Source organism: Anopheles arabiensis, chromosome 3 (genome assembly GCF_016920715.1).
Source record: "Anopheles arabiensis isolate DONGOLA chromosome 3, AaraD3, whole genome shotgun sequence".
Classification (NCBI taxonomy): domain Eukaryota; kingdom Metazoa; phylum Arthropoda; class Insecta; order Diptera; family Culicidae; genus Anopheles; species Anopheles arabiensis.
The window spans coordinates 23,701,805-23,725,280 of NC_053518.1; the positions used below are offsets into that span (position 1 = coordinate 23,701,805).

General features: G+C 45.4%; 3 protein-coding genes across 3 annotated transcripts in view; 1 reads left to right on the forward strand and 2 right to left on the reverse strand.

Moving 5' to 3' along the window:
• Positions 1-23,476, forward strand: part of LOC120900316 (protein tiptop) — a 174,060-nt gene that overhangs the window by 74,732 nt on the left and 75,852 nt on the right. The window lies entirely within an intron of this gene.
• LOC120900318 (protein Cep78 homolog) lies at positions 16,689-18,747 on the reverse strand. The gene is made up of 5 exons (XM_040307144.1): positions 18,377-18,747; positions 18,108-18,298; positions 17,445-18,022; positions 17,199-17,351; positions 16,689-17,136 (listed from the first exon to the last, which is right to left on the reverse strand). Exons 1-5 carry the CDS (start codon positions 18,660-18,662, stop codon positions 16,815-16,817), a joined length of 1,530 nt encoding a protein of 509 aa, XP_040163078.1. The 5' UTR covers positions 18,663-18,747; the 3' UTR covers positions 16,689-16,814.
• LOC120900317 (dynein intermediate chain 3, axonemal-like) lies at positions 19,775-23,203 on the reverse strand. The gene is made up of 3 exons (XM_040307143.1): positions 23,031-23,203; positions 20,917-22,964; positions 19,775-20,842 (listed from the first exon to the last, which is right to left on the reverse strand). The coding sequence occupies exons 1-3, from the start codon at positions 23,168-23,170 to the stop codon at positions 19,830-19,832; spliced, it is 3,201 nt and encodes a 1,066-aa protein (XP_040163077.1). The 5' UTR covers positions 23,171-23,203; the 3' UTR covers positions 19,775-19,829.

A 23,476-nucleotide genomic window follows, 5' to 3' on the forward strand; every position in this document is an offset into this window, starting at 1 on the left:
CTTATGCAGTGTGGCAGGTTTTTTGAAAAGTATCACGCTGATTTTACGATGCTGTTGAACTGTTGCCAATAGGCTTCCCATTACCTTTTTCGCTGGGGATCATTGTGGGTTTTGTAACAGTTCTTTTCTTTGATTCGTCAAAGAAAAAAATTCGTCGTTTTAAGTACCTCCTGCTTGCCAATACCGCCCAATTGAACAATGTACAACACAACACCATTTCTCTTACCCTAAGACGCAACCTTTCAATGTGTGTATTAAATCAAGCACTGTGCACACAGCCTGGAAAGCAATCGCAACCATCACCCACCGTAAGTGCGTTCAATTCGTTTCTACTTAATTACTCTAAACACATCCGCCCGATGAAGTCCGGCACCGAAATCAAATCGACGCCCGATTGGTAAGGCTGGACGGACGGCCAACCGGGCAGCTGGCCCACAAGAGGCTGCATTCAAATTGTGCATTGGATAATTTATTGAGTCTGAGTGCAAGATTTCCGTGTTGCGGATCCGGTCGTGCATCCGTTGTCCGAATGCGCCCGCACTGCGCGACCACCTTTCGACCGGCCCGGTCAACGGTCTACGACAATTTGATTCCGGTAGCGGATGCTGTACGACGACGACGACGACGGCAACAACCACGACGCCGATGGTACCGGTCGCTTCCCGTGGTACGGTCCAGCAGGCCTAGGTCCGGGCGGCAGCACCGGCAGCGATGAAGCTGTTCGACATAGTTACGTGATTACCGCTGGGCCTTTGGTGATTAATCTAATTGAAAATCGGGAAGATTTACACGCTGAAAATACTAATTAGACGGTGGAGGCTCTTCCCGGGGCGCCACCACAAGCACAGCATTGCCGCAGTCCGAGATTTATCACGGGCGTGCGATTGACAAGGCAAAGTTGACAATAATTCATGAATTAATTACGAGCTTCCCGTTCGGTTGGGCCGTTTGCTCGCCCGCTTTAACTCCTCCGGGTTTGTGCTTGTGTGTATGTGTGCTCTAAATGTTCGCCTTCGTTCGCATGTTTATAGAGATGCGCAGTATAAATTTAATACTCTTAAAAATAAATGCCATCATCGGACGCGGGGACACGCCAAAACCTTAACAGGTATATTCAAAAGCGATTCTGCTCCTCATTTCAAGCGTCGTAAATTTATCTTTCACCGTTCACTCCCGCTAATTAGGCGTCCCGCGCATAACGCGAAAAACGAGCACCGGGACGCACGCGGGTTTTTGTTATAAAGAAGTCTGCGAACGACCGAAAGGTGAACCCGATTTGCACAAATAAAATTGTTATAAAATTTTACAACGGCGTTAAAAATATTTATGACATTTCCCGTTTCCCGTTCCGTTCATCGGCTCGCGACGCTGCGTTATGCTCCGGCAGCCTGGCTCCACTTGGCCGAGGAAGATCGAGCGAAGAAGAAAGTGAAACTAGCTTAGCTTTGACGAGAGTTGACATCTTTGGTCGGTGGATTGATCGAGCCCGCCGTTGAAGCCTGTGAAGTGGCTGTGAAAGCCCCCCAAAAGGGAAGGTGGTCGGATTGTTCGAGAGAATAACTGTGTTTCGGCGTGCGCACCGAGGCACACCACGGGAATCGCGGGGCTAGAAATGCGGTCAACGTACTCGATAATTGTCGGCTTATAAAGAAATTTATGAGCCTTTTCGAGAACTGGATATGAAAAGTGGTATGTCTGTATGTTTTGTTTTTGGTTGTTGTCCAAGTTTTGTCGTATCTTCTAGTGTTATTTACTCTCTTTCGTCACACCTTTCGTGTGAGTTGTGTGACAACTGTGGGCCAGTATTATTATCAAGTCTTACGACTTTTTTCTTTACATATCGGTAAAAGCGTTAATCGGACTAACGGAAAGCGCAACTTTTAAACTTCTCAAGCAATCACTTTCATTTTATATTCAACAACATTGTTTCCATCTAGAATTGTTCATCGTATGCTTGAAGCTTTTTTACAATGTATTTTAAATTGATCGAAAATTTTAAATTTAAAGCAAAGTAAATTGGCACTGTAAACGGAGCAGCTTTGTGTCCAAAGTAATTTACAGCTCATAATTGCTCCAAAAAAGTTAAAATTATTGCATCTCTTTGTAGAACATGAGAAACTAATTCTTCTTCTTCTTCTATTTGGCGTAACGTCCTACGCAGACCTGCCAATACAGGCTTTCGAGACTTAATGCATTACCACGTAGCCGGATAGTAAATCCTTCCTACAGGAGGACGGTCCATTCTGAGCTTGAGCCCATGACAGACATGTTATTGAGTCGTGAGAAACTAATATCACTATCTAATGATAAAATTATACGAAAAGTCCACAAAATTTAACGAAAATATGTAAAAGATAAATTTTTGCTTTTTCTTATGTGAATTAAATAATGAGGGAAAAGGGAGATCGTAATAATCAATTTATGGAAAAAAAATTAAATTATGTTTCAAGTTTCAAAACGTCTATTTTCTTACATGTTTGTCTTAATTTGCAATTTTTTCAATTTATTTTATTGCTTCAAAAAGAAGATAATATTTTTTATTGCAACAATATATTAAACGTATACATTAAACATGGATCTTCAACAGTTCGAATACATAACAAAATTGATGAAGGATGTCACTTTCAGTCCAATTAAAAAGTAGATTTAATTAAAAGTTTTCTTTCATAAATTATAAATTTTGATAGCAAGATTTTAAAAACAATCGCAACTGCTTACAACAAACGAAATCTTTGATAAAATCTCGCTATCAAATCACTCGCTAGTTGTAAGGTAACACATCAGCAACAGCAATCGATTGGACCCCATTTGGCATCAGAATTAATGACGATTGCATGTTGTGGAGCACTAAGTAACACACCGTATCGTTGGCCCTTCGAAACACAGACACACACACACATACACTAACACACCAGCATACCACAACCATTACCTACGTACAATCAATCACCCTTTTCGATTGAAACCCCGTGCAACAAAACAACGCTAACTGGAACCGTGGACGAGTGGACGAGCGCCAAGCAACCTTACCTGCGTAATTTATGCTAGCGTCTGTCAAACGTTCGCTTAAGCCATAAATAATAACATTAATTAATTACCTTGCCCCCGTGCGGCTGAAGTTATGAGTGAGCAGCGCTGTGCTGTGCTCTGTATGTATGTGTGTCAAATGCCTTATGCAGTTCCGAAAAGTTCGCTATTATTTTATCGCTACGAAAGTTCCTACAGTAATTCATCTTCTTATCGATGAAAACGGAGCACATGTTTCCTAATAGTTACAGCTTGCATTTACATTACACGATCATCCTTAAGTGCACCTTTTATCAGTGTTGTTATGGTACCATTTTCAGCATACAACTAAAATAAAAGCTATCTCATCACTTTCCATCACATTATTCCAAATGAGCTAATTGTTGTATCGTGATGGAAGCAATTGCCAGCCAGTACTACTACTGCCCCCTGCAAGGCTGAATTCGATCACGTAACACTTGCAGCACACACACACAGAGTATCAGGCGCCCCGTCGGCGACTGACCACTGGATCCCGTGTGGCTCATTGTTTCATCCCTAAAAAGAAGTCTCATAAATCTCGGCCTGTTTGTTTACGGAATCGAATGAGTTATTGGGGGAGCCGGGAGTCTTGGTCGAGCAACTGAGAGCGAACATTCCGCGCAAAACTCGCACAAGCACCGGACAGCAGGCGCTGAGGCACAACAGCAGAGTCTAATTATTCTTCACTGGAAATGTAAATAAATACGTAAATCAAATATTGAATTCAACAATTAATTCGACGAAAGCGGGGCGGGATCAACAGCCGGGGTGCAGACATCACAGGCGTCTGGTAACATTGTTGTTACATTTTCTCATTTCATTTTTCTTTCCTTTGCTCATGTACGCAAGAGACCTTTGATAGCATTAAGCATTGAGTTTCCGTTACAGAAAACGATCAGCAGCAATGATTAACTCTCAAAACACCTTTTGAAGTTTGAGAATCACAAAGCCACTGTTGGGCCGTTTGGCTGTAGATAAAAAAGAAAGAAAGAAAGAGCTACCGGCACCGGCTACTTCGATGCCCTCACGGTGGCAATGAAGCATAACACTACAAACAACGTGCTCGCTGCGCAACGGGCCGCGCATTAAGCAACGCCGACCGTGTGTCTTCGCGCGGTTACCTTTACACGTTCGGCCGGGATCGCTTGGACCGCCACGGGTGATGAAGTGTTGAGGACACAATGCCAATTGTGCGTCGAACGAACCGTCGTGCGGACTCTGTCGCTCGTTCGACCACCAGCGCGCGGGCATCGTGTGTGGTCGGGCAGGCATTGATGCTGCTGCAGCATTCGTCTGTCTGATGCTGTGCTTGCCCTGCTCAAACACGTTGCCCACTCAACGAACGGACGAACGGACCCATCCAACACCACCACCACCGAAGCACGATATTTCCGGCGGCCGCGACGTACGCGCTCTCCTCTGCGATGTAAACATGTCAGAATGTTTGAACTGGACAAAGTGAGCGTGAAGCGCGCGCTCGCTATTGCCTCGGGTATTGTGGCACGCCAAAAGGTGCGAAGAAACCGTTGAAGTGGCAGTGGGCAATTTGCTCTTTGGGAGCAACATTAGACGGCTAGACCGAGATGCACTCCCCTCCCTCCCTGCATTGTGCTATATTTACATTGCTCCTCGCTCTGTCGCACTGTCTGCTGATGAGATGGGCCACAGGTTTGATTGGACCACATCGCGTACTGCGTTGATGGGAGAAAAGCGCGTCAGTTGTACGTCTGGTGAGATGAAATAAATACTTGGCGCAATCAATTAAATTTTGCCAAACGTGCCATCGACTAGTACTATTGCCATTTGAAGCCAAAAATATGAGTACAGAGCGTCACTTATGATTGAGGTCTCTAGAAACAGTTCACACTTTCTTCAGGCATATCAATGATAAAGGCAAAACGGAAAACACGAATCTCAGCCCCTCTACACAGCTTCGCGCTCTCAAAACCATCCATGCATCTCAATCATCATTCAACGCTGACGTGTAACACATTGTAATTGTACGCTCATTATTCCCTTCACTTACGTCGTCACTCCATGACTTTGAGTACATAATTTTAATTGCTGAGTGATTGAGCATTTACTATCCACCGTCAAACAACGTGTTGAGCAGCGCTGCTCGTCTCATCTCATACACGACGTACCTGTTGCCACTTTTGACAGTGGCTTTTGAGGCCGACGTGCCACCTCACGACGGCGTCATTTTCGGTTTGCAAAACAAAAAGAACCTCCCGAATGCTTTGACCATTTCAGGATGAAGCTCCAAACCCAAGCTGGGCAGGCTCCACTTCGCTTGCGAGCATAGTTCGATCATGTCTCTTCTTGTCTAGGTTTCAAATTGCAATAATCGACCAGCGCCACACGACAGCAGCTTATCGAAAGGAAAGCTGCATTCGTAGATAACTGCTGTGACCTGTCGGTCGGTCGGACGGTCGGTCGGTTGCTTGTGCATGATTGACATCGATAGGCCGCACTTCACAGCACTGCCGAATTTCGAGTTCGGTTTGCGCGATTGACATACACGCGAGAGATGTACACCGGCACACTTAATCGTGTCATGTATCCATAAACGTTTGCGCCATCGTGGCTCATCTCACGGGCGTCAATCTTCCAAGGGGTGGGATAAGGCTATCCCGAAATGATGATGATGAGTATGATCCGATGTATGCCAATTGGCGGTATTTTGTGGGTCCTATTTCCATGGATGGTTTCAAGGTCTGTTAAAAAAGTTGTAAGAGAAAGTTCTACAATATAGTGTATTCTACAATATAGTAAGAAATTTTATTTAACAATACGTAATGTATTCACAAAAAATGAAGTCATGGTGGGAAGCCTTCGAAAAACTTTCATAGTTTTCCCGATTTTCAACGATGAAATAATCAGAGTATGGTGATAAAATATAATAAAACATATTAATTTAAGGAAATATATCTTCTTTGATGAACAGTCTACTCCCGAGATACGCGGTTTGTGCGTTCCCGAGGAATCCGTGTAACTCTAATATCAGCGTAAGTTGAATTTCGCGATTTTCTGCCAAATACAATTGATCACTCAGTATTTTTTATTCAATTTAGTACTTTTATACACATTATAATTTTTTTTATACAATTCGTGCAGAACATTCTGATATTTATGACCTTTAAGTGAATTAAATTTATTAATAAAAATACAAATTAATACTGCTATCGACAATTCTTGAAAGAAATTGTACTGATTTGACATTTGGTGTGTCAAATTTAGAAAGCCATGTATCTCCGAATCCACGTAAGTCGAGATCCGCGTAACTCAGAATCAGATTGTAGTGTATTTTTTGTAAAACTAATAATAACTAATTTTTACTTTAAAAAATGCAACTAGTAAATTCAAATAAGAGTTTCCCAATTTTTTTTTTTACTTCAGAACATTTGCCTGACTTTTATCATCGAATAATAATCGATAAATGCTCATTATATTGAAATGCTTTAAAATAATAAATAATAATAGAAATTTCAGAACTTTAAAAATAATTAGAACTAAATTAGACCTTAACAGTAGAATTGTATGCAGAGCTATTACAAATATCTAAAACATTAAAAATTCATTTGAAAAAAAATGGTATAAAAATGTCAAAACAAAGTCTACATAGATACACTCCTTTAATATTTGTTCTGATCCTTGTCTGGTTGGTAAGTAGATCCATCCTGTTCCGAAAAATGTAATTATCCAATCATTGAACGTCTGAAATTTGTCTAAGTGAATCTGATTCTAAGTCTTTATTGTTATGATGCCAATGTTCTAAAGCCAAAACGTCCCCAAGGAATAGAGACTAACGTGATCTGACTTAAAAAAAAAACAACAAAAAAGTTAAAAAAAACACTCAACTTTTTCAATTGACACCTTCAAATGGACTGCAAATTTGCCCAGATGTTTATAATTATTGATGCAAACCAATCCATTTCACGATGACATGCTGTTGACAGCTTGTCTCGCGCGTGGTGCTAGCAGGAAACAGCTTAACGCGCCTCACTCCGATGACCAGCCAGCGAGCCAGCCAGTTGTGACACTAAGTACTCCACAAAGGCCGATTTGCAGAGAAAATTTAGCAGCAAATGCAAACCACAACACAAGCACACACAGACACAGCCTCTGGCCAAAGTGCACCTCCACCACACGTACGCTCTTGCCCACGCAACGAAAAACACAACCGCGCGCACGCACACGCGCTTCGGGAGGATGAAATATTGTCCGGTTGTGAATAATTGACAAGATAACTCTCAGTCGTATTAGTATCAATCAAATGTTATAGACCGCCCGACGAAACCGTCTGCTTCGCTGGACCACAAGCAGCAGCAGCAGCGGCAACAGCGATATCACGCGAACTCCCAGCACTTCTGACAACCATGGCCAAACCAGCAACCAGCAAGTCTGCAGGCTTTTACACACTTTCGCATCAACCGACCATTCTCGGCCATTTGATGGAGGGTGCCCTCCCCCCCCCTCGGCCCCACCTTCCTCCGTAATAGAGAAATGTTTGGCCTGACAGTATGGCACTTGAGGCTCGGCCACTCGGGCTCGATGATACTTTGGCTGTCTGTTGGGCCATCTATCAAGCTCGCTGGAAGCGTGAATGACAATGACGCTTTTTGACGGTGTAACGATGAGCGCTTCGTGTGTGTGATTCGCGCCTTGTAATCAATATCGCCTACATGGGACAGTGTCCAGCCGGCATGGATAGTTTACGCTGGTACTCGTGCTGAGGCTCTTGGGGTTGATGGAGTATGTGCCCCAGCGAAAGGAGTGAAGATTTTGGAAGTCACTTGCAAAAACTACAACTTTTTAAAACAACTCTCATGACTTTTCTGAGCAAAACTCACCAAGAAAATAATCAACAGCTTCTTAAAAATAGGTCCACCTCCTCCTCCACCGAACAATAGCTAATAATTGTTCTGCCGAAATCTGTTTCGAATCGAAAGTCAATTAGCCACACTTCGTACGAGTAGCGCCGTCGTGGTGAGGTTGACGTTTGCTGTTGTGCCGAGCGCAACATGAAAAATCTATGCTTTCACCCCGTTTCCAGGCGATCATTTCCACCCCCCCCCCCCCCCCCCTGTGTGACACGCGTTGATTAGTTCCGAACGTCTGCAGGGACGACATTTTCACACTGCGTTAACCTCCACCTCCCATCCTTCCGCAATTCATTCGGTGGGGAGGGAAACCTTCTGCATCGACCACGGGGGCTACCGGTGATTAATTGTGCTCAATTAGGTCGATAGTTTTGGCGTCTTTCTTTCATGCGGACGGACGGACGAACGGTTGCGCTATTCCGCAATACTGCTGCAAACGTGCCCCCAGGGTGGGACAATAAATCAAATTTGTCTAGAACGAAACATTCATCAGTCACCGAAAGAAACATACGTATTTATAGCCCCCCCTCGAGCCATTCTTGCTTTTCGGTCTGCACGGTTAAGAACCACGTCTCCCATCTCTCTGCCTCGTGGAAGGCGGACGGTATAAAAATGACGAAAAGACGATTGACAACAATCACCGCCTGCCCGTTGCTGTACTTGTTGCCGTCACCAGTGTCGTCGTCATCGTCATCGTTTTTCGTCGTTGTCATTGAGGCAGCACACCAAGAAGCTTTAAGAAAGGGTCACACGGATCATGGTACGAGGCGAGATCGATGGATCATCCTGCGGTTCGTACGGGCAGCACAGAGAAGAAGCTGGATGTATCATGAGGTTGAGATAAAGATGTGAATGTCTTTCAACCTAGCGGCATGGCTCACAACACTTCCGAGCTCTGTGCTTATAATCGAATCGGTGTTGGGTGCGGCCTGGAGGGAACAGCAACAAAAAAGGCGTCCCGTACAGAGAAGCAAGAATTTCTCCATCGCAAAGGATGATAAAACTGTGATCATAAGCGCAACTGGAGTGATTGACGATTTCGTGTTGTCCCGTGACACACCGGCAGGGGCACCGTTCCAATGCCAACCGTGTCACCGTGTGGTCAGATAGATGGCAATCGATTTCCGCGACGCGATTAATGGAAAGACTCCCGGACGTCGTTTCCATCCACCTCAACCTTCCCCCCACGGTCTTTTACTATCAAGATTGAAGCTACGGCGATGCAGTTTTGCAGTCATTGTCCTGTCCATCATATTTTGTGCTTGCCCGCTTTTGGGTTGGCAGGGGCGTTTGCAATCGGATACGTTCAAATATCATCCGGGACGGGACGGACAGGGGGATTTTCGGGATCTTTACATCATCCTCTAACACTGCGTTGTGCAGTGCATGCACAGTGATGGATGCATTCAGCTGCTAGTTTAAGCTCCCTTTGAAAGCTCTTAAGTATCCTGTTTACTTGCGCCAAACAAACATTGAGAGGAAGCAAAACAGGCGGATTTTCCTACAGAACAAAGGAAACGATGGAGTTCATCATCATCATCATCACTCGGGGGTTTAAATTTAAAAAAATCTCTCCTCACCTTCGCAATTGACGCAATGATGTCATACCAATCAGCCAGCCCGGTCTCGGTGCGTAATTCGTTCGTGTGAAAAGCGCCCGGCAATGTCCACTCATCCATCATGTCGCGACGCTTGACCATCAATTTGTCACATGAAAGAATGCTGCGAGTGAGTGAGTGAGTGTTTCTGCTGTGTTTATAAATAATGTAAAATATGTGAACGATGAATAAACCGTATAGTGCCGCGCGATGGTTTATTTATCACCCATAAAACACCTACCTACCTCCTACTTGGCAGATTGGCCGTGCTGAGACTTTTCCGTTTGGGGGAGTCTTAGTGTACATGTATTGCCCATGAGCATGACGTGCACACTCTCCCTGAGATCAGCGGTGTAAATCACAATTTGTCAATCCTGGAATGCATCTCGGCAAAGCCAAACGGACGTGACAGCATCGTCACCGGGTTTCGCCTCAATATTGCTAACCATGTACCAATATATCTTGCCTCTCTCTTGCCCCAGCTTTCATGTACCTTTCCCGTACCGTACGACAGCAAGTGAAGAGTTCTCACTTTCACAGCCCTCGCCTGATGACTTCACGCTTTCTTGGACAAGATTAATGGTCCACTATGGGGAGGTGAGAGAGAGAGCTTCCCCAAAAACCACACACATTTTAGAAAAAATCGTATAAAACCTTTCTCTTGAAGTATTTTTGATAAAATTCTTAAAAAAGTATTACCTTTCCATTGAAAATGTCCTTCATTACTTCCGTGTAGCTATTACTGCCTGCAAATTAGCTTGCAGAAAATGTGGCCCAATCATTCTCACGCCTGTAAGTTTGGCGTACACTGCATTAACACTTCCTAATCGATTTCCGAACTGCTTCGTGCAAATAAATTATCACACATTAAAACGTGACATTTTGACCCCGGGACAGGCTCAGCACACCGCCTCACCACTTCCAACCACCAACGAAGCTCAAGCAAGCATAATGCCAAGCCGGAACAGAAGCTGTATCACAATTAATGATTCGTTGGGGAATGATTTTACGCATCCAACCGCCCATAATTTAACGTATCAAATAGCGATCGACAGTTCATTGGGTATCATCAGTTTTCGGGACAGGAGAGACGAGCGCTTTACTTCGTACGTGTCCCCATTCCCAATTCCCACTCGCCATTACTACCATGTCCTCCCCCTCCCCCTGTCAGAAAACGTGTGGTACGTACAGGCATTTCAACTTTATAATGAATCTGTACGCTCACCGATCAGTATGCAGCGTAGCGTAAAATATATTGTCAAAAAAGCCACCCCAAAATCGATCCAGAAACGCACGACACACACACACACACAGACACATGCGTATGAATTGCATAAAAGCTGATAAGCTACCAGTTTTAAATTATAGGCGCACCCAAGCCTCCCCCCCCCATCCAGACCGAGCGTGATCGTTCACTGCCCATCCGTGGGCAGCCAGGGATCACCGGACAATGAATTAAAATTTTTAATGTACACATTCAATCACAGCGCTCCCGATTCTATCGGCTTCGATAGAACCGCTCGCAACCCATCCCTAGAACGCCCCTGCACCATGCCCGCCGGATTGGGACGAGGTACACCTGTCGTTCGGAATTGCATACACCCGTTTGCAGTCACGCAGGCAGTCCCACGCACAACACGCCCGGTTTGCCCGGGAGGGACAGCCGTCCGACAGCCCAAATGCTGGCATCATCGAACACACCTCGGACGCTCGGACTACTGGACTAGGTGCTGGCCCCGGTTCGGAGGATGGGCAGGGGGTTTGCAGCACAAACGAATACAACAGCAGTGTGACAGCAGCAATTACGGATTCACCGAAAATTTCAACGCGGACATTTAATCAATATCATTTTAATGCACACAGATAAAAATAACACATAAATCAAATTAATCTTGAAATCAAAAATGCTCAAATTAACACATGTTCGGTGCGCAGGACTTTGGTGCAGACGCGCTACGCTTTGGTGAAGAAAATGATACTGTTTTTTTCTCTGTTTCTGTTGGTAACAGTTGACAGTTGAAATAATGTAAAGTGTATTTACATTATCAAATGGAATTGAAATGCATTTCAATCATAAACGTTAGTTTGAAACAATATTAAGAAGATAATGAATAAAATTAACAATAAAGATATGATCAACGAAAATGGAAAAAGTGTATTTAGTGATCGTGTTGCAAGTGACAATACAAAACTGTTTTTTTATATTATCTCACATAATTATTAAAAAACGGTTTATGGAAGATATTTTTCAACAATGTGAAACATTTTCTGCAAATAAATATTAAATTAAACATAATTTGTATCCATCCCCTGCATTAAAATTCATCCATGATTTCATCGTGAAAATTCATCCATAATTGCATCGCAACATTTCAGATCTTCAGATATTGAAAATTTAATTTTAATAGTTAGTTATTTCTAACATGTTGTTCAATGCGGATAAATTTGAAATCCAATATCCAACACAATAAACCCAATTTGGATACCTAATGTTCAGATTTTAACTATTAAACTTAAAGGTTAAACTAAACTAAATGGATAACGAAATGATTTTTTTAATGACAAATAACTTAAAGCTTAAACAAATTAAACAAACAAATAATTCTTCAAATCGACACCAACAACTGTTCACCCACAATAAGACCATGAAAAAACGATAACACTCTTTGCAAATCATACTACAACTGATTGGTGTCATGTTGTCGATCGTTTTCTCGTTTATGATTTTTGCTACTTCCTGCCATAGGTGAAACTCTCACCTTACCTGCTAGAACATTGATAGCAAAAGGTGAGCAACGCTGACACAACATCGACACTGATGGCCCATCATGAAATGGTACCAGCGTTCGATGCTCCTGTTTTTTTCTGCGTCAAATTTGCCTTCTTGTTTGACATTTTTTTGCACATCACTCTTTCACTATGCACCCTGTGCTGTGGGTGCCCAATTTCTTTCACGCTCTGGAAAGAATCAACAAATTTGCCTTGGTTACGTTTACTATCCGTTCTCTTTTTTTTTTTCTTTTTTTTCCTTTCACTGGGAAATTGGTGGATCAAGTGGAAAACCAGCATGATAGCGGAACAACAACAACAAAAAATGATTCCCCTGAAGGTATATTTACACAGAAGCTGTTGGTTGGCTCGAAGAGAGCGAAGAGTGAGCGTAAGAGAGGTGAATCGCGGCGCCGTATGCCTGTTATTATTGATGGAATGTGATAGACTCAATTAACCTATGCACCTGATGCACCGTTTTCGGTGGTCCACCGGTTACGTTATTTAAGCAAAACAAAATGTGGCAAACCAATACCACAGCAAGCGGTGCATGGTCTCAAAGGGTGCAATGAAAAAACAAACGAAAATTTCATCAAACGAACAACAAAAAACTACGAAAGCACACTACAATGATATGCACACAACAAACAGTGCAACTTTTGTTTTTTTTTAGAGACAGCATGAATCAGTTTAACGAGCGATGAAAATTGACGAGATCAAAATAAATTGGATTCACGATCAAGCTTTTGCTTGGGGTTTCCCGGTAAAACAGGTGGCCAATGAATAAATTGGATCGTTTTTTGTTTGGCACAAAATTGTTTTAAATGATACATTTGGGATACAGTGGAAAAATAAATGGTTTTAAGATAGCTAATTAGGAATGTACATTTATTCCATTACAATTATGCTGTATGTTGAGAATCAAAACTAAAATAAAGAAGATGTATAAATTTAAAAAATAAGTAAAACAAAAAAAAATTAAAATTATATAAAACCACAACATAAGGTTCAAAAAAAAAAATGAGCAAAAAAGAGTTCTAAGAGTTCTAATAACAATAATAAAAATGAAAATAATACTAATAATAATAATAATAATAATAATAATAATAATAATAATAAAAATAACAATAATAATGATAATAATAATATTAATAAAAATAATAATAATAATAATAATAATAATAATAATAATAATAATAATAATAATAATTATAATAATAATAATAAAATTAATAATAAATATAATGAAAATATAAATAAAACAATATTCGTGATAAAAAAATAATAAAAAAATTATAATAATAATAATGATAATTAAAATAACAAAAATAATAATAATAATAATTATAATAATAGTAATAATAAAAAAATAATAAGAATTTACAAAAAATCTACAAATCTACAAACAAAAACTAAACAACGAAATTTTAAACAATTTTTTTTTAACAAAACATGATAGATTGAATATTTTGAAGCAATATTACCACGAATACAAAATGTTGTAAAAAATGTTAAGTTTAAAACCAAATTATGATGATATTAACATAAGTCGATAAAATTAAACCATGTACATTTTGACCTTGCTACAATATGGAATAGGAATAAAATGAAAAAAAAACTACAAAAACAGTAATCGTTCAAACATTTCATGCCAGCTCTTACAAAACAATGTAACACTCTAAATAAATCAAAATATACACACCTACAAACAAGCCCAATATAATGGCTAGCGGTTGTAATGTTTGCATAGTAAATCCATCTCGCTGGATTGACCAAACGAGGAAGAAGAAAAAACCCGTGCTCGTGATTGTGTTGACCATTTTATCTCCATATGGTACCGAGCGGGGCGAATGCCATGTATTCATGGCATGTAATGAATAATCCATCATTCATTTGTTTGATATTTTCGTGTACCGTGCCCACTGCACAGCGATCCGCAGATGTCCGCCGCACGCACAGCATCCCTTGGGACGGTGCGTGTGCCTTGTGTGTACTTGTAAATGTAGTTGCGCGGCTTGCCCGGAACAGCAAAATCGCACAATGAAGTGACCATCGCGCACTGATGGATGCAGAGCCATTGTCGCGAATGATGGATGCCACTCGGCCCCCCTTCACAGAGACACACTGAGGGGGAGAGGAAGAGAGAGAGAGAGAGTGACTGACCGCACAGGGTAGACGCAAATCTATCGCGTCTGTCTGCGGTTAAGTCACTCAATCCTTCAATTGCACGCTAGGATTTACGTGCCACGGCACGGCTCGGCACGGCTCTGCTGTGTGTATTCTTATAACACACACACACACACGCCCTTCCCCATCCATCGAAATCCAATCGAGCTCTTCAACGCGGTGTCATAGTCCCAACATTCCCCAACCATGCCTTGCCACTGGATGGTGTATTGCATCGTCGCATAAAACCGGAACCATATCAAGCGTGGCATAACTCAAAATGATTTGTTGATTTTTGCCCAACCTGTCCAACGGGAACAACGGGGACACACTGCACAGACGACTCACCAACCGGGGTGTGGGCAGGTTTAGCAGTTATTGTACCTACACACAAGGTAAACGTTTGTGCTTTATATCCTGTCAGCACAAATGACCACAGACAATGTACAAGGGACAAGTCGCGTGTAACCACAAAACATACCGGTGAGTGAGTGAGATTTAGAACAGTGCTGGTGAGGTCAAAAAAAATAGCCACAAAGGTGGGTGAGCCTTTGAGAATCCTAGTTCTTACTGCACAGAATGTGCTCCTAAGAGAATGCTGCTGAACGTTACACTGTCACGTTTCTCCTACCAATCATTAACTAATACTCACGCCTAAAACCGTTAGCATCGTTTCATCTAGCACGCGTGTATCTTTGTTACGTTCAGCACTGTCCTGTTGCAGTTCGGTTCATTATTTTCCCATTTTGTGAAGGTCACCCACCACGGCCCGTTGCATTACTTTTGCGCTCGTTGCGAACGATTATCATGCGTGCGTGTGTGTGCTCTTGGCCACGCCATCACCAACCAGTCATACCTCCAGTTGCCCCTCCCTACCAACACCCTAACCGAAACGTGCAACCACGCATCCTTGCTCGTCATTTGCAAGAGCATCATCATCTCTCTTCACCGACCGAGTAGTTTAGCACCAATGTTTGCATAAGCCATGATGCCGTAGCCACCCGCGTATGCACCTTGCAGTGTATGATGCAGACCACCCAAAAGACAAACGCGTAGGCGCAAACCTCTATTTTCTCCTGGCACCCGCAACGTCGTTGCGTACGTGGCTGCTCGAAACCAAACACTCAGGTGTCATGTTGACGCGGAAAAACAAACAGACAAGTCCTGGAGTCGTGGATATGGGGATACGCACCCTTCTTCGCTTAAACGGTTTTGCCCGTTTTTTGCACCTTTTCGCACCCCGTGTCCGTGTGTCCGTCATAAATACCGCACCGTGACGAATCCGACATTCGTCCGCAATACGAGGGTGGGAAGGTGTGCATGACTGCACAGAGCGACGGCTGCCGGCGTGACGAATGCTTGTGGTTCTTGCCCGGTTTGGCACGCCGTATGCAACTATGCATCGTGGTCTGGCCACGATCCAAAGCCGTAGAGAGAGAGCGAGCAGCAAACGCAAAAATTAGCGACGTGTTGCAGGTCCTGCGTTTGCATAGCGCACACACACACACTGGAGTGGATGATGCACAGATGGAGAGAGCGAGTATAAAGCTACTCAGGGCCATGCACACTCAAAGCCAGCATGCCAGCAAGTCCTCGCCGTGGTCGTACTACCTTTGCGTACCTTGCGAACGAATGCTAGGGCAAATGGAATGGAAAATGCAAAGCAGTGCAGCAAAAAAGTGCACCGCCAGTGCCATAGCAGCACACGAGTGACTGACGAGTTGCGATAGTGGAGGTTTACCACTAGGCGAACGTAGACGACGGATCGCATACGCAACAACACCAAAAAAAACTCGGGGCGTATGAATCAGCTCGACGATAAAGAGACCAACTGACTGACGGCCAGCCTAGATGCTCCGGATGCGGACAGCGCTACTAAATAGCAGCCACCGATGGATGGCATGGCGTACGCACACACACACACACGCATGACGCATCATGTATCATCGTCAATCTGTTTGCGTATGCAAGTTACTCACGGTGCAAACTGCGTGCAAGAGAGCAAGCCATGACTCCTGTTGCTTCGGCTTTTTGTAGCAAACAAACAAGCGTTTAAGCGATTAGGATAAACATCAACAACTACTGCTGGTGTGTGTGTTTTCGGTACAAGGATCAAATTGGGGGAATGCTTATAAAACAAGCTTGTTCAGGGTGTATAATCGTTAGCACATGGCATCAAACCGGGGGATGAATTATGAATGGAATGAAATCAGGACACGAATGATGCAATGATAACACAAACTTGTTGGCATTTGGTGTTAATGGAGTAGCGAAACATACTTTCTAGAAGGAAAAAACGCACACATTGGTGACAATTTTGACACTTTGGCGATGATACAAGCCACACGATTTAAAACTTCTCCGAAATGGGATCCATCAACAACGGCATCTCGTGCTCACCACCACCAGCGCCACAGTCTCCAATGGATCGTTCAATGATGCGACCTACCGATGGAAGGTTGCTGCCACCTTGCTGTGGCTCCCGGGTATGGTGGTCCTTTTTGACAACAGCTTCCGACTTGGAGGTGGTGGCCACCATAAGCGTTTCGATTGCTTCGTGATTGACCGATGCCATCGCATCACTGTGTGTCCTTCGCAAACTGCATCCAGCTCCCTTCTTTTTGGAGGTTTTGTTCTCCAGCTTTTTCAACCTTTCCAACAGTTCATTGCGGCTAGATGTTAAACAGAGTTAATGTTATTGGAATTTCTAGAATAATAACAATTAAATACATACGATTTCACAAGTGCACCCAGTTCCCGCTGGAGCTCGTTCATCTGTACTGCGTAGTCTCCGATTTGTAGGTGCAACTGTTCCACCGTTGACTCCAACTGACTATTTCGATTGCGCTCCGAGTCAAGCTGCATCTCCAGGAACTCGCAGTGTTCCCTAAACCATCAAGAAAACAAACACTCAACAATGCTTCAGTGTAGAGTACAACCAACCTCAACAACAGTGTACAACCAACCCCTCACATCTCACCTGAGGCTCGCCAGCGTCTTCGGGCTCTTCTTCGAGGCCGACGCCGTGTCGGAACCATCATCGTCCACGTTCGCCCCCAACTTCACCAGTATCTCGTGGCAGGCTTCGTTGGAGATTTTGATATTATCGCGTATGTCGAACTTTTCGATCGACGCGTTCATGTTCAAACATTCCGTAAGAAACTGGGCCGCCACATCGGTCAGCCCGCAGTTGCACACGTGTATCTGCCGCACCCAGGCATCGTCCTTCAAGACGTCGGTTAGCTCGAGCAAACCGTAGTCGCCGATCGCCGGGTTGTGGCTCAGGTACAGATATCGCAAACCCATTAGCTTATCCTCCTTAATGTCACCGTACCGCAGCGACTGCTCCCAGCTCGTGGCGTAGCGCTGCATCTTCTGAAACTTGATCACGTCCGCCACGGCCTGGCACCCTTTAACGGTCAGCTGGCACGCGGTCAGATTTAGGAGCTGCAGGTTGGGCAGAAACTTTATCTCGGCGCACAGCGCTTTACAGCCTTCGTCGCCGATCGAGCAGCGGGCAAGGTTCAGCTCGGTCAGGGAAGTGTTTTGCGACAGCCCCTGGAGACACCGAGAAAGAGAAGGAAGATAGTTAATCGCAACATTCACTAACCAGCCATCAATCACGGCCCGATTCCGGACCTACCGTTATAAGCGTACACAGCCGTACACCTGCCAACGGGAAGCCTTCGATCGTGAAGTGCTCCACCACCTTGTTGGTGCGCAGAAAGGTCGCCAGCGTTTCCACCAGCTGCTTGAAGGTGCGTTTGTCTATCAGTGGGGGTTTTTCCGCACCATTCCCTTCGTGAGCGATGTGAGGCACTAATCCATCCGTACCTGTGTTTCAAACGCAAAGGAATTCCCAATTTTTTATGAAAGAACTACAACATACTACATCTCGCCACACGTCGTTACCTTCCGTGTAGGTTTTTCGCAAACGCAGCGCCACATTGTTCAAGGAATTGTCCTCCCGCAGCGCGTCCGTGATCAGCTGCCAATCGTAGCACTTGAACCGATCACCGTACACGTCCAGGAAGGATTGATTCTTCTTTTTAGTTTTCACTATTTCCGGCAACGGATGGAAGTTCTTCGAGCGGCACAGCGCTAGGTAGCGATGGTGAAAGTCCTTGGCGCGCTGTCTATTGCGACGCTCGCTGCGGCCGGCCGGCTTCCCATTCGTGCTGTTCGTGTTGCTGGACATCTTTTGCGGGCTTGCTTGTCTGTATGTTGAAGAGCTCGACACTACAATGCCAGCAGCACGGAGAGATGGTGCAAATGAAGCCTCCAAGGTTACTTTGATGAAAGTCTTTCGCTGAGTGCATGTTGCCTGGAAGAAAGATTGCGAAACATTCCTTCAAAATAAGGATTTCTCTTGCAGAACCAAAACATACGAAATGTGTCTTGAAGTAATATAATCTCCTTCAGTTTTTAAAACTAATATGAAAGTTTATAAATTACAATAAACTTTCTAGTCTCTCATAACTTTTTCTTAAAATGCAATGACAATAATGTAATTTTTAGGGTGTTTTTTCCAATAATCCAACCACCAAAATACCCATTCTCGAGCTAAAAGCAATAAAAACAACCCACTCAACCGCCCCAAAGGGCGAAAAAATAAACTTCCAAAAATATTGACCAACGGTACGACTGCTGCCCATCACCGGCAAGAATAAGAATATCCACCTCCCTGGGCGCTCTTCATTTGCTGCTGTCTGCAAACAGCTTCACTTCGTGTGGCTGTCACCGTTTAAACGCTACGAATCTTTCACTGCCCCGAAACCAACGACAAAAATACATGTCAGCCATGTATCACCCGCTCCAAACTGCCCCCTTCGCATCACTGCCCCACCACACCCCATTGATGATGAACACTTTTTAAACACCGTTTGGCCACATCACGCCACGGCTACATCACGCCACGGCCACAATTCTGTCCGTGAAAAACATTAGAATCCAACACAAACAACGAAAAAAAAACCCACCACAAATCATGGTGCGCTGGGTTGCACACGGGGTGTATTTTACTCTCACTTAATTTGATGTGGCCATGTCGGTATGCTACCGTGCATCATTCATCAAAAAATATTTCAATTTTTCATTCGCACCCTCACGCCCTATCTGGCTCACTGTTTCGTGGTGGTTTATTCTTGGTGATGTGTTGTGCATTCCGGGCGGCTAAATTTACGTTACAGCAACACAACAACGAAATCACGCACCCGCGGGAGGAGGATTTTCGTATCTTGTGGCGCATTTGATGAGCGTAATGGCCGTTCGTCTCGGTTTCGTCAACATTGAGTAATGGACACGATCGACTTGAACAATCAAAATATTTTAAGAAAATGTATTTGCAGCAATTAACGTGTTACAGTTACAAATCGTTGGACTTCTCTCCCTCATTGGTTCCCTCTTGGGCAGTTGCTTCGTCTGCTATTTCCTCAACACTCCACGGTTTCAAATCTTCCAACCGCGTTCTGGGAGCAACTCCCATCCGCCGCAACATGCGCTTGTTTTCATAACTCACCAAATGTTCCATATTCGTGCCAACGCTGATGCAAACCTTATCCCGCCGTTCGCGACCCTTCGTCAGCACTTCAATAAAACTCTCCATCTCGGGCAGATAGTGCGCTCGCAGCACATCCTGAGCATCCGATTCAGCGCGCCTATAGTCTGCAATATCAGTGCCATGTTTGCTAACCAACTCAGCCCGATCCACACTCTCATCCATCAAGACGGCGGCATCCTCCTTCTCCGCCGGTCGCAGCAGTTTGTGCGCACCGGCAAAGTCAGCCGCTGCCAGGGCAATGTTTGCTGCGATCGCTTCCCGCTTTTCCGCATTGTACTTGCGCCGCTCCACCTCCGGGCGCATCTGGCGGGCCATACGCTCCGGGCTTACGTTGCGCCGAGCCATGAGCTTCCTCAGCAGCGTTTGAAAGTGTCTTGCTTGATACTTCTGCTCCAACCGTTCGCTCAGTGGCATGCGCTTTTCAAGCTCCTGCAATTTCTTCAACCGGGCCGTATCCGTGCCAGTGTCCGGTGCGTTCGCTGTCACGCATTTCGCTTCCTGCTGGAGTCTGTTTTCGCGCGCATCAATTTCAGCTTGAATTTTCGCCTCAATCGTAGCGCCATTGCGGTCGTAGTAACCCTTCACCCAGGTTGCTTGGTTCGTTTTGCGCGTAAGCTCATGGCTCATCATGCGCTGGAATGTTTCTACCTCATCCGGCAGGGGGTTGACGAAGGTCGGGGCTAGCTTGAAAATACGAATGTTTGCATTATGATCCGCAACGGCCAGGCAGTTGCGGGCGCTTGCCAAGCGGTGTTGCGAGATGGTGGTAAGTGCTTCCGAGCCGAGATTCAAGCAAACAGTCGCACGGAATGTTTTCACTGCAAAAATGGCAAAAAAAGCATACAATTTGATTATTTTTTACAATCTTTGAAGATCGTTCACCCTTACTCACAGCTCATGTCCCATATTTCAAAGTCACCATTGCTCAGCCCGATGAAAAACACCGACACGCGGTCCAAACTCCAACGGCACGCTGTAATCATTTCGGCTTTCTTGCGCCAAAACACGGGCGAACTCTTGTCGTCCTCAGCCCAAATCGCAAGTACATTGCCTCCGATCGAGAGAAACACACTGCGGCAGTGTGGATTGCGTTCCAGCGCCAAAACTGGCCCATTGTGGATCTGCCCAAACACGTGCTGTACCTTCACCGGCTCATCGTTTACCAGCGCACCCTGCTCAAAATCGTACCCCTCCCAGGAGCCCTCAATCAGCTGACCCGTGTATGATCCAACCTTCAGCAGCATTTCACACCGCACCGGCACCGGTTGTTGCTGGTGTTTGACGCGCACCGTAAGCTCCGTCACCGTTTCCTGCGGCATCGACAGATACACCGCTTCGTCGATGACCACCGACAGGATGGGCAGTTCGCAAACCAGCTTGAACGTAGGAAAGAACAGATTGTTCACGCGCTGGTACATCGTCCGGTCGGCCTGCTGGGCGGTCTTGCTCGCCGCAATCAGCTTCTGCAGCGCGGGCATCGTAAACTCAAGATCCCAAAAGCACACGCTCCCATCGAGCGCCGTCGTCATCATGAACCGGTAAAGCTTGTCCGCGTGTGACTTCAAGTGCCCGGTGCTGGTGCAGTAATAATTCCGCGGCAACCATTTGACACACGTAATGGCAGCACGTGACGAATGCTCCAGAGAGCTCACCGCAGCAGGATTCACCTCCCGATCGATGCGCTCCACCGCAGGGTAATCCATCAGATGGCGCGCCTGTTTGCGATACTCACTCGCCCCCCGGGCGTCCCTTTTCGCCTGCTCAACGCGCTCCAGCTCGCCGCCCAAATCCCACAAAACAATCTGCCCGTTCGCGAGTCCGCCCACGAGCAGCTCGCCGTCGTACGGGCAGAACGCGACAGCCGTCACTTCGCGAATCGTTTTCAGCTCCAGCGCCGGCTCCAAGCTGTCCTCGAAGCTCCACAGCAGTACGGTGCATTTTTCAAACGTCATCCGCCCGAGAGCATCCGCCCCGGCCGGCTGATCCGATTGATTGTGCTGCTTGTTAGCGTGCTTTGCCGGCGTCTCGAAGGTATACGACGCGACAAAGCACCCCGACAGCTCCGGATGCCAGTCCAGCGTGCGAACGGTGCGCCCGCCGCACAGCGCGCGGTTCATAAACGACAGCACCTCGTCGATCTGCGGCGTCCGATAAGCGGGCACACGCGCCGGCGAAATACAGTCGTACTCGTTCCGGTACAGCTCAATCAGGTTAAACTGAGCCTCGCCCGCCAGGCGCTCGGTGGCGTGCTCCAGCCAGGTCGGTGGAATCAGCGACGGATCTGTCTTACTGCCGGCCACATCGAGCAGGTACTGGGTGGCGGCGTGCGACGGGAAGGCGGGCTCGGTTTGAAGACTTCGGCTGTATGCCGGTGGGCGCACTTGCGTCCCCCGATCCGTTATTCTTCGCGGGATGTTGATCGGTTTCCACTTGCACGGGAGCAGCTCCACGTACCCATCGCGTACACTGGGCGCGCTGCGTAACGACAGCGTTTGATTGATCCGTCGTATCGGGAGGACACTTTGTGCCTCCGTTGCCACGCTGGGGTCGTCCCGTGCTCGCTTCTCCTTTGCTATTTCCTGCTCCACAGCGCCATCGGTGCTCCATTTGCGTCTCGGGCGCTTCAGCGTAAGCAGCTCCAGTTTTAACCGTTCCAGAAGCTCCAGCTTGCGTACGATTTCACTTGCCTCGTTAATTTCTGCCGCATCGGAGTACAGCAGGAACGCGTCCTCTTGCTGGGATGACTGATCCGGAATGTATTCTACTAGCACGAAGGAGTCAGGTGCGAGCAATCGTAGTGATTCTTCTACCTTCGGGACAGCCGCCAGCAAGCCTTTGGTGAGGCATTTCTGCAGAGCTTCCTTCTTGACCGCCTTCCACGGATGTTCGTCGGTCACATTCTTCCCGAGAGCAATGCCAAGTTCGCTCTGCAATTGATTACTGTTTACCAAGGAGATGTAATAACAAAACAATTTGCTATTGAAGCTCTGTTGCTTTTTATCTTACCTAAGAAATAGTTCCGTTGTATTCTGAAAGGATCTTAACCTGTCCCATGCTTCCTGATCGTCGAATCCGAAAATTTCCTGAAAATCTTCATCTTCAAAGAATCCACCCTTGACGGTAATGTCATCCGTTGCTTTACTCATTGCGTGAAATACTCCCCACGAGAGCTGCGGCAGAATGCGGTGGCTACTGTGATGAAGAAAAGTTCCTGAGCGAGGCTTGGTTACCATGCTGTCAAACGATTGCTGTGTGCTGCCCCAGGGGTCTGTCACACACTTTTGCTTCTTCATTAATACAAAATCGATAAATAACGAGAACTGTATCGCTAATGAGCTTCTTTGTGGCGCAGTTCAAATTATACAGTAGTGGCAATAAAAAAGAAAGCTTCATTACACACTTTCCCACACGCTTTTCCGCGGGGACATGTGTTATTGCTTATCCGAAAGGTA

Coding starts and splice junctions, on each gene's coding strand:
- LOC120900318 (XM_040307144.1), bottom strand. CDS start 18,662: ATGTCCAGCAACACGAACAGCACGAATGGGAAGCCGGCCGGCCGCAGC. Junction 18,299..18,376: donor GCGAAAAACCTACACGGAAG/GTAACGACGTGT, acceptor TTTGAAACACAG/GTACGGATGGATTAGTGCCT. Junction 17,137..17,198: donor CTGGGTGCACTTGTGAAATC/GTATGTATTTAA, acceptor TTTAACATCTAG/CCGCAATGAACTGTTGGAAA.
- LOC120900317 (XM_040307143.1), bottom strand. CDS start 23,170: ATGAGTAAAGCAACGGATGACATTACCGTCAAGGGTGGATTCTTTGAA. Junction 22,965..23,030: donor ACAACGGAACTATTTCTTAG/GTAAGATAAAAA, acceptor CTTGGTAAACAG/TAATCAATTGCAGAGCGAAC. Junction 20,843..20,916: donor TGAAATATGGGACATGAGCT/GTGAGTAAGGGT, acceptor CCATTTTTGCAG/TGAAAACATTCCGTGCGACT.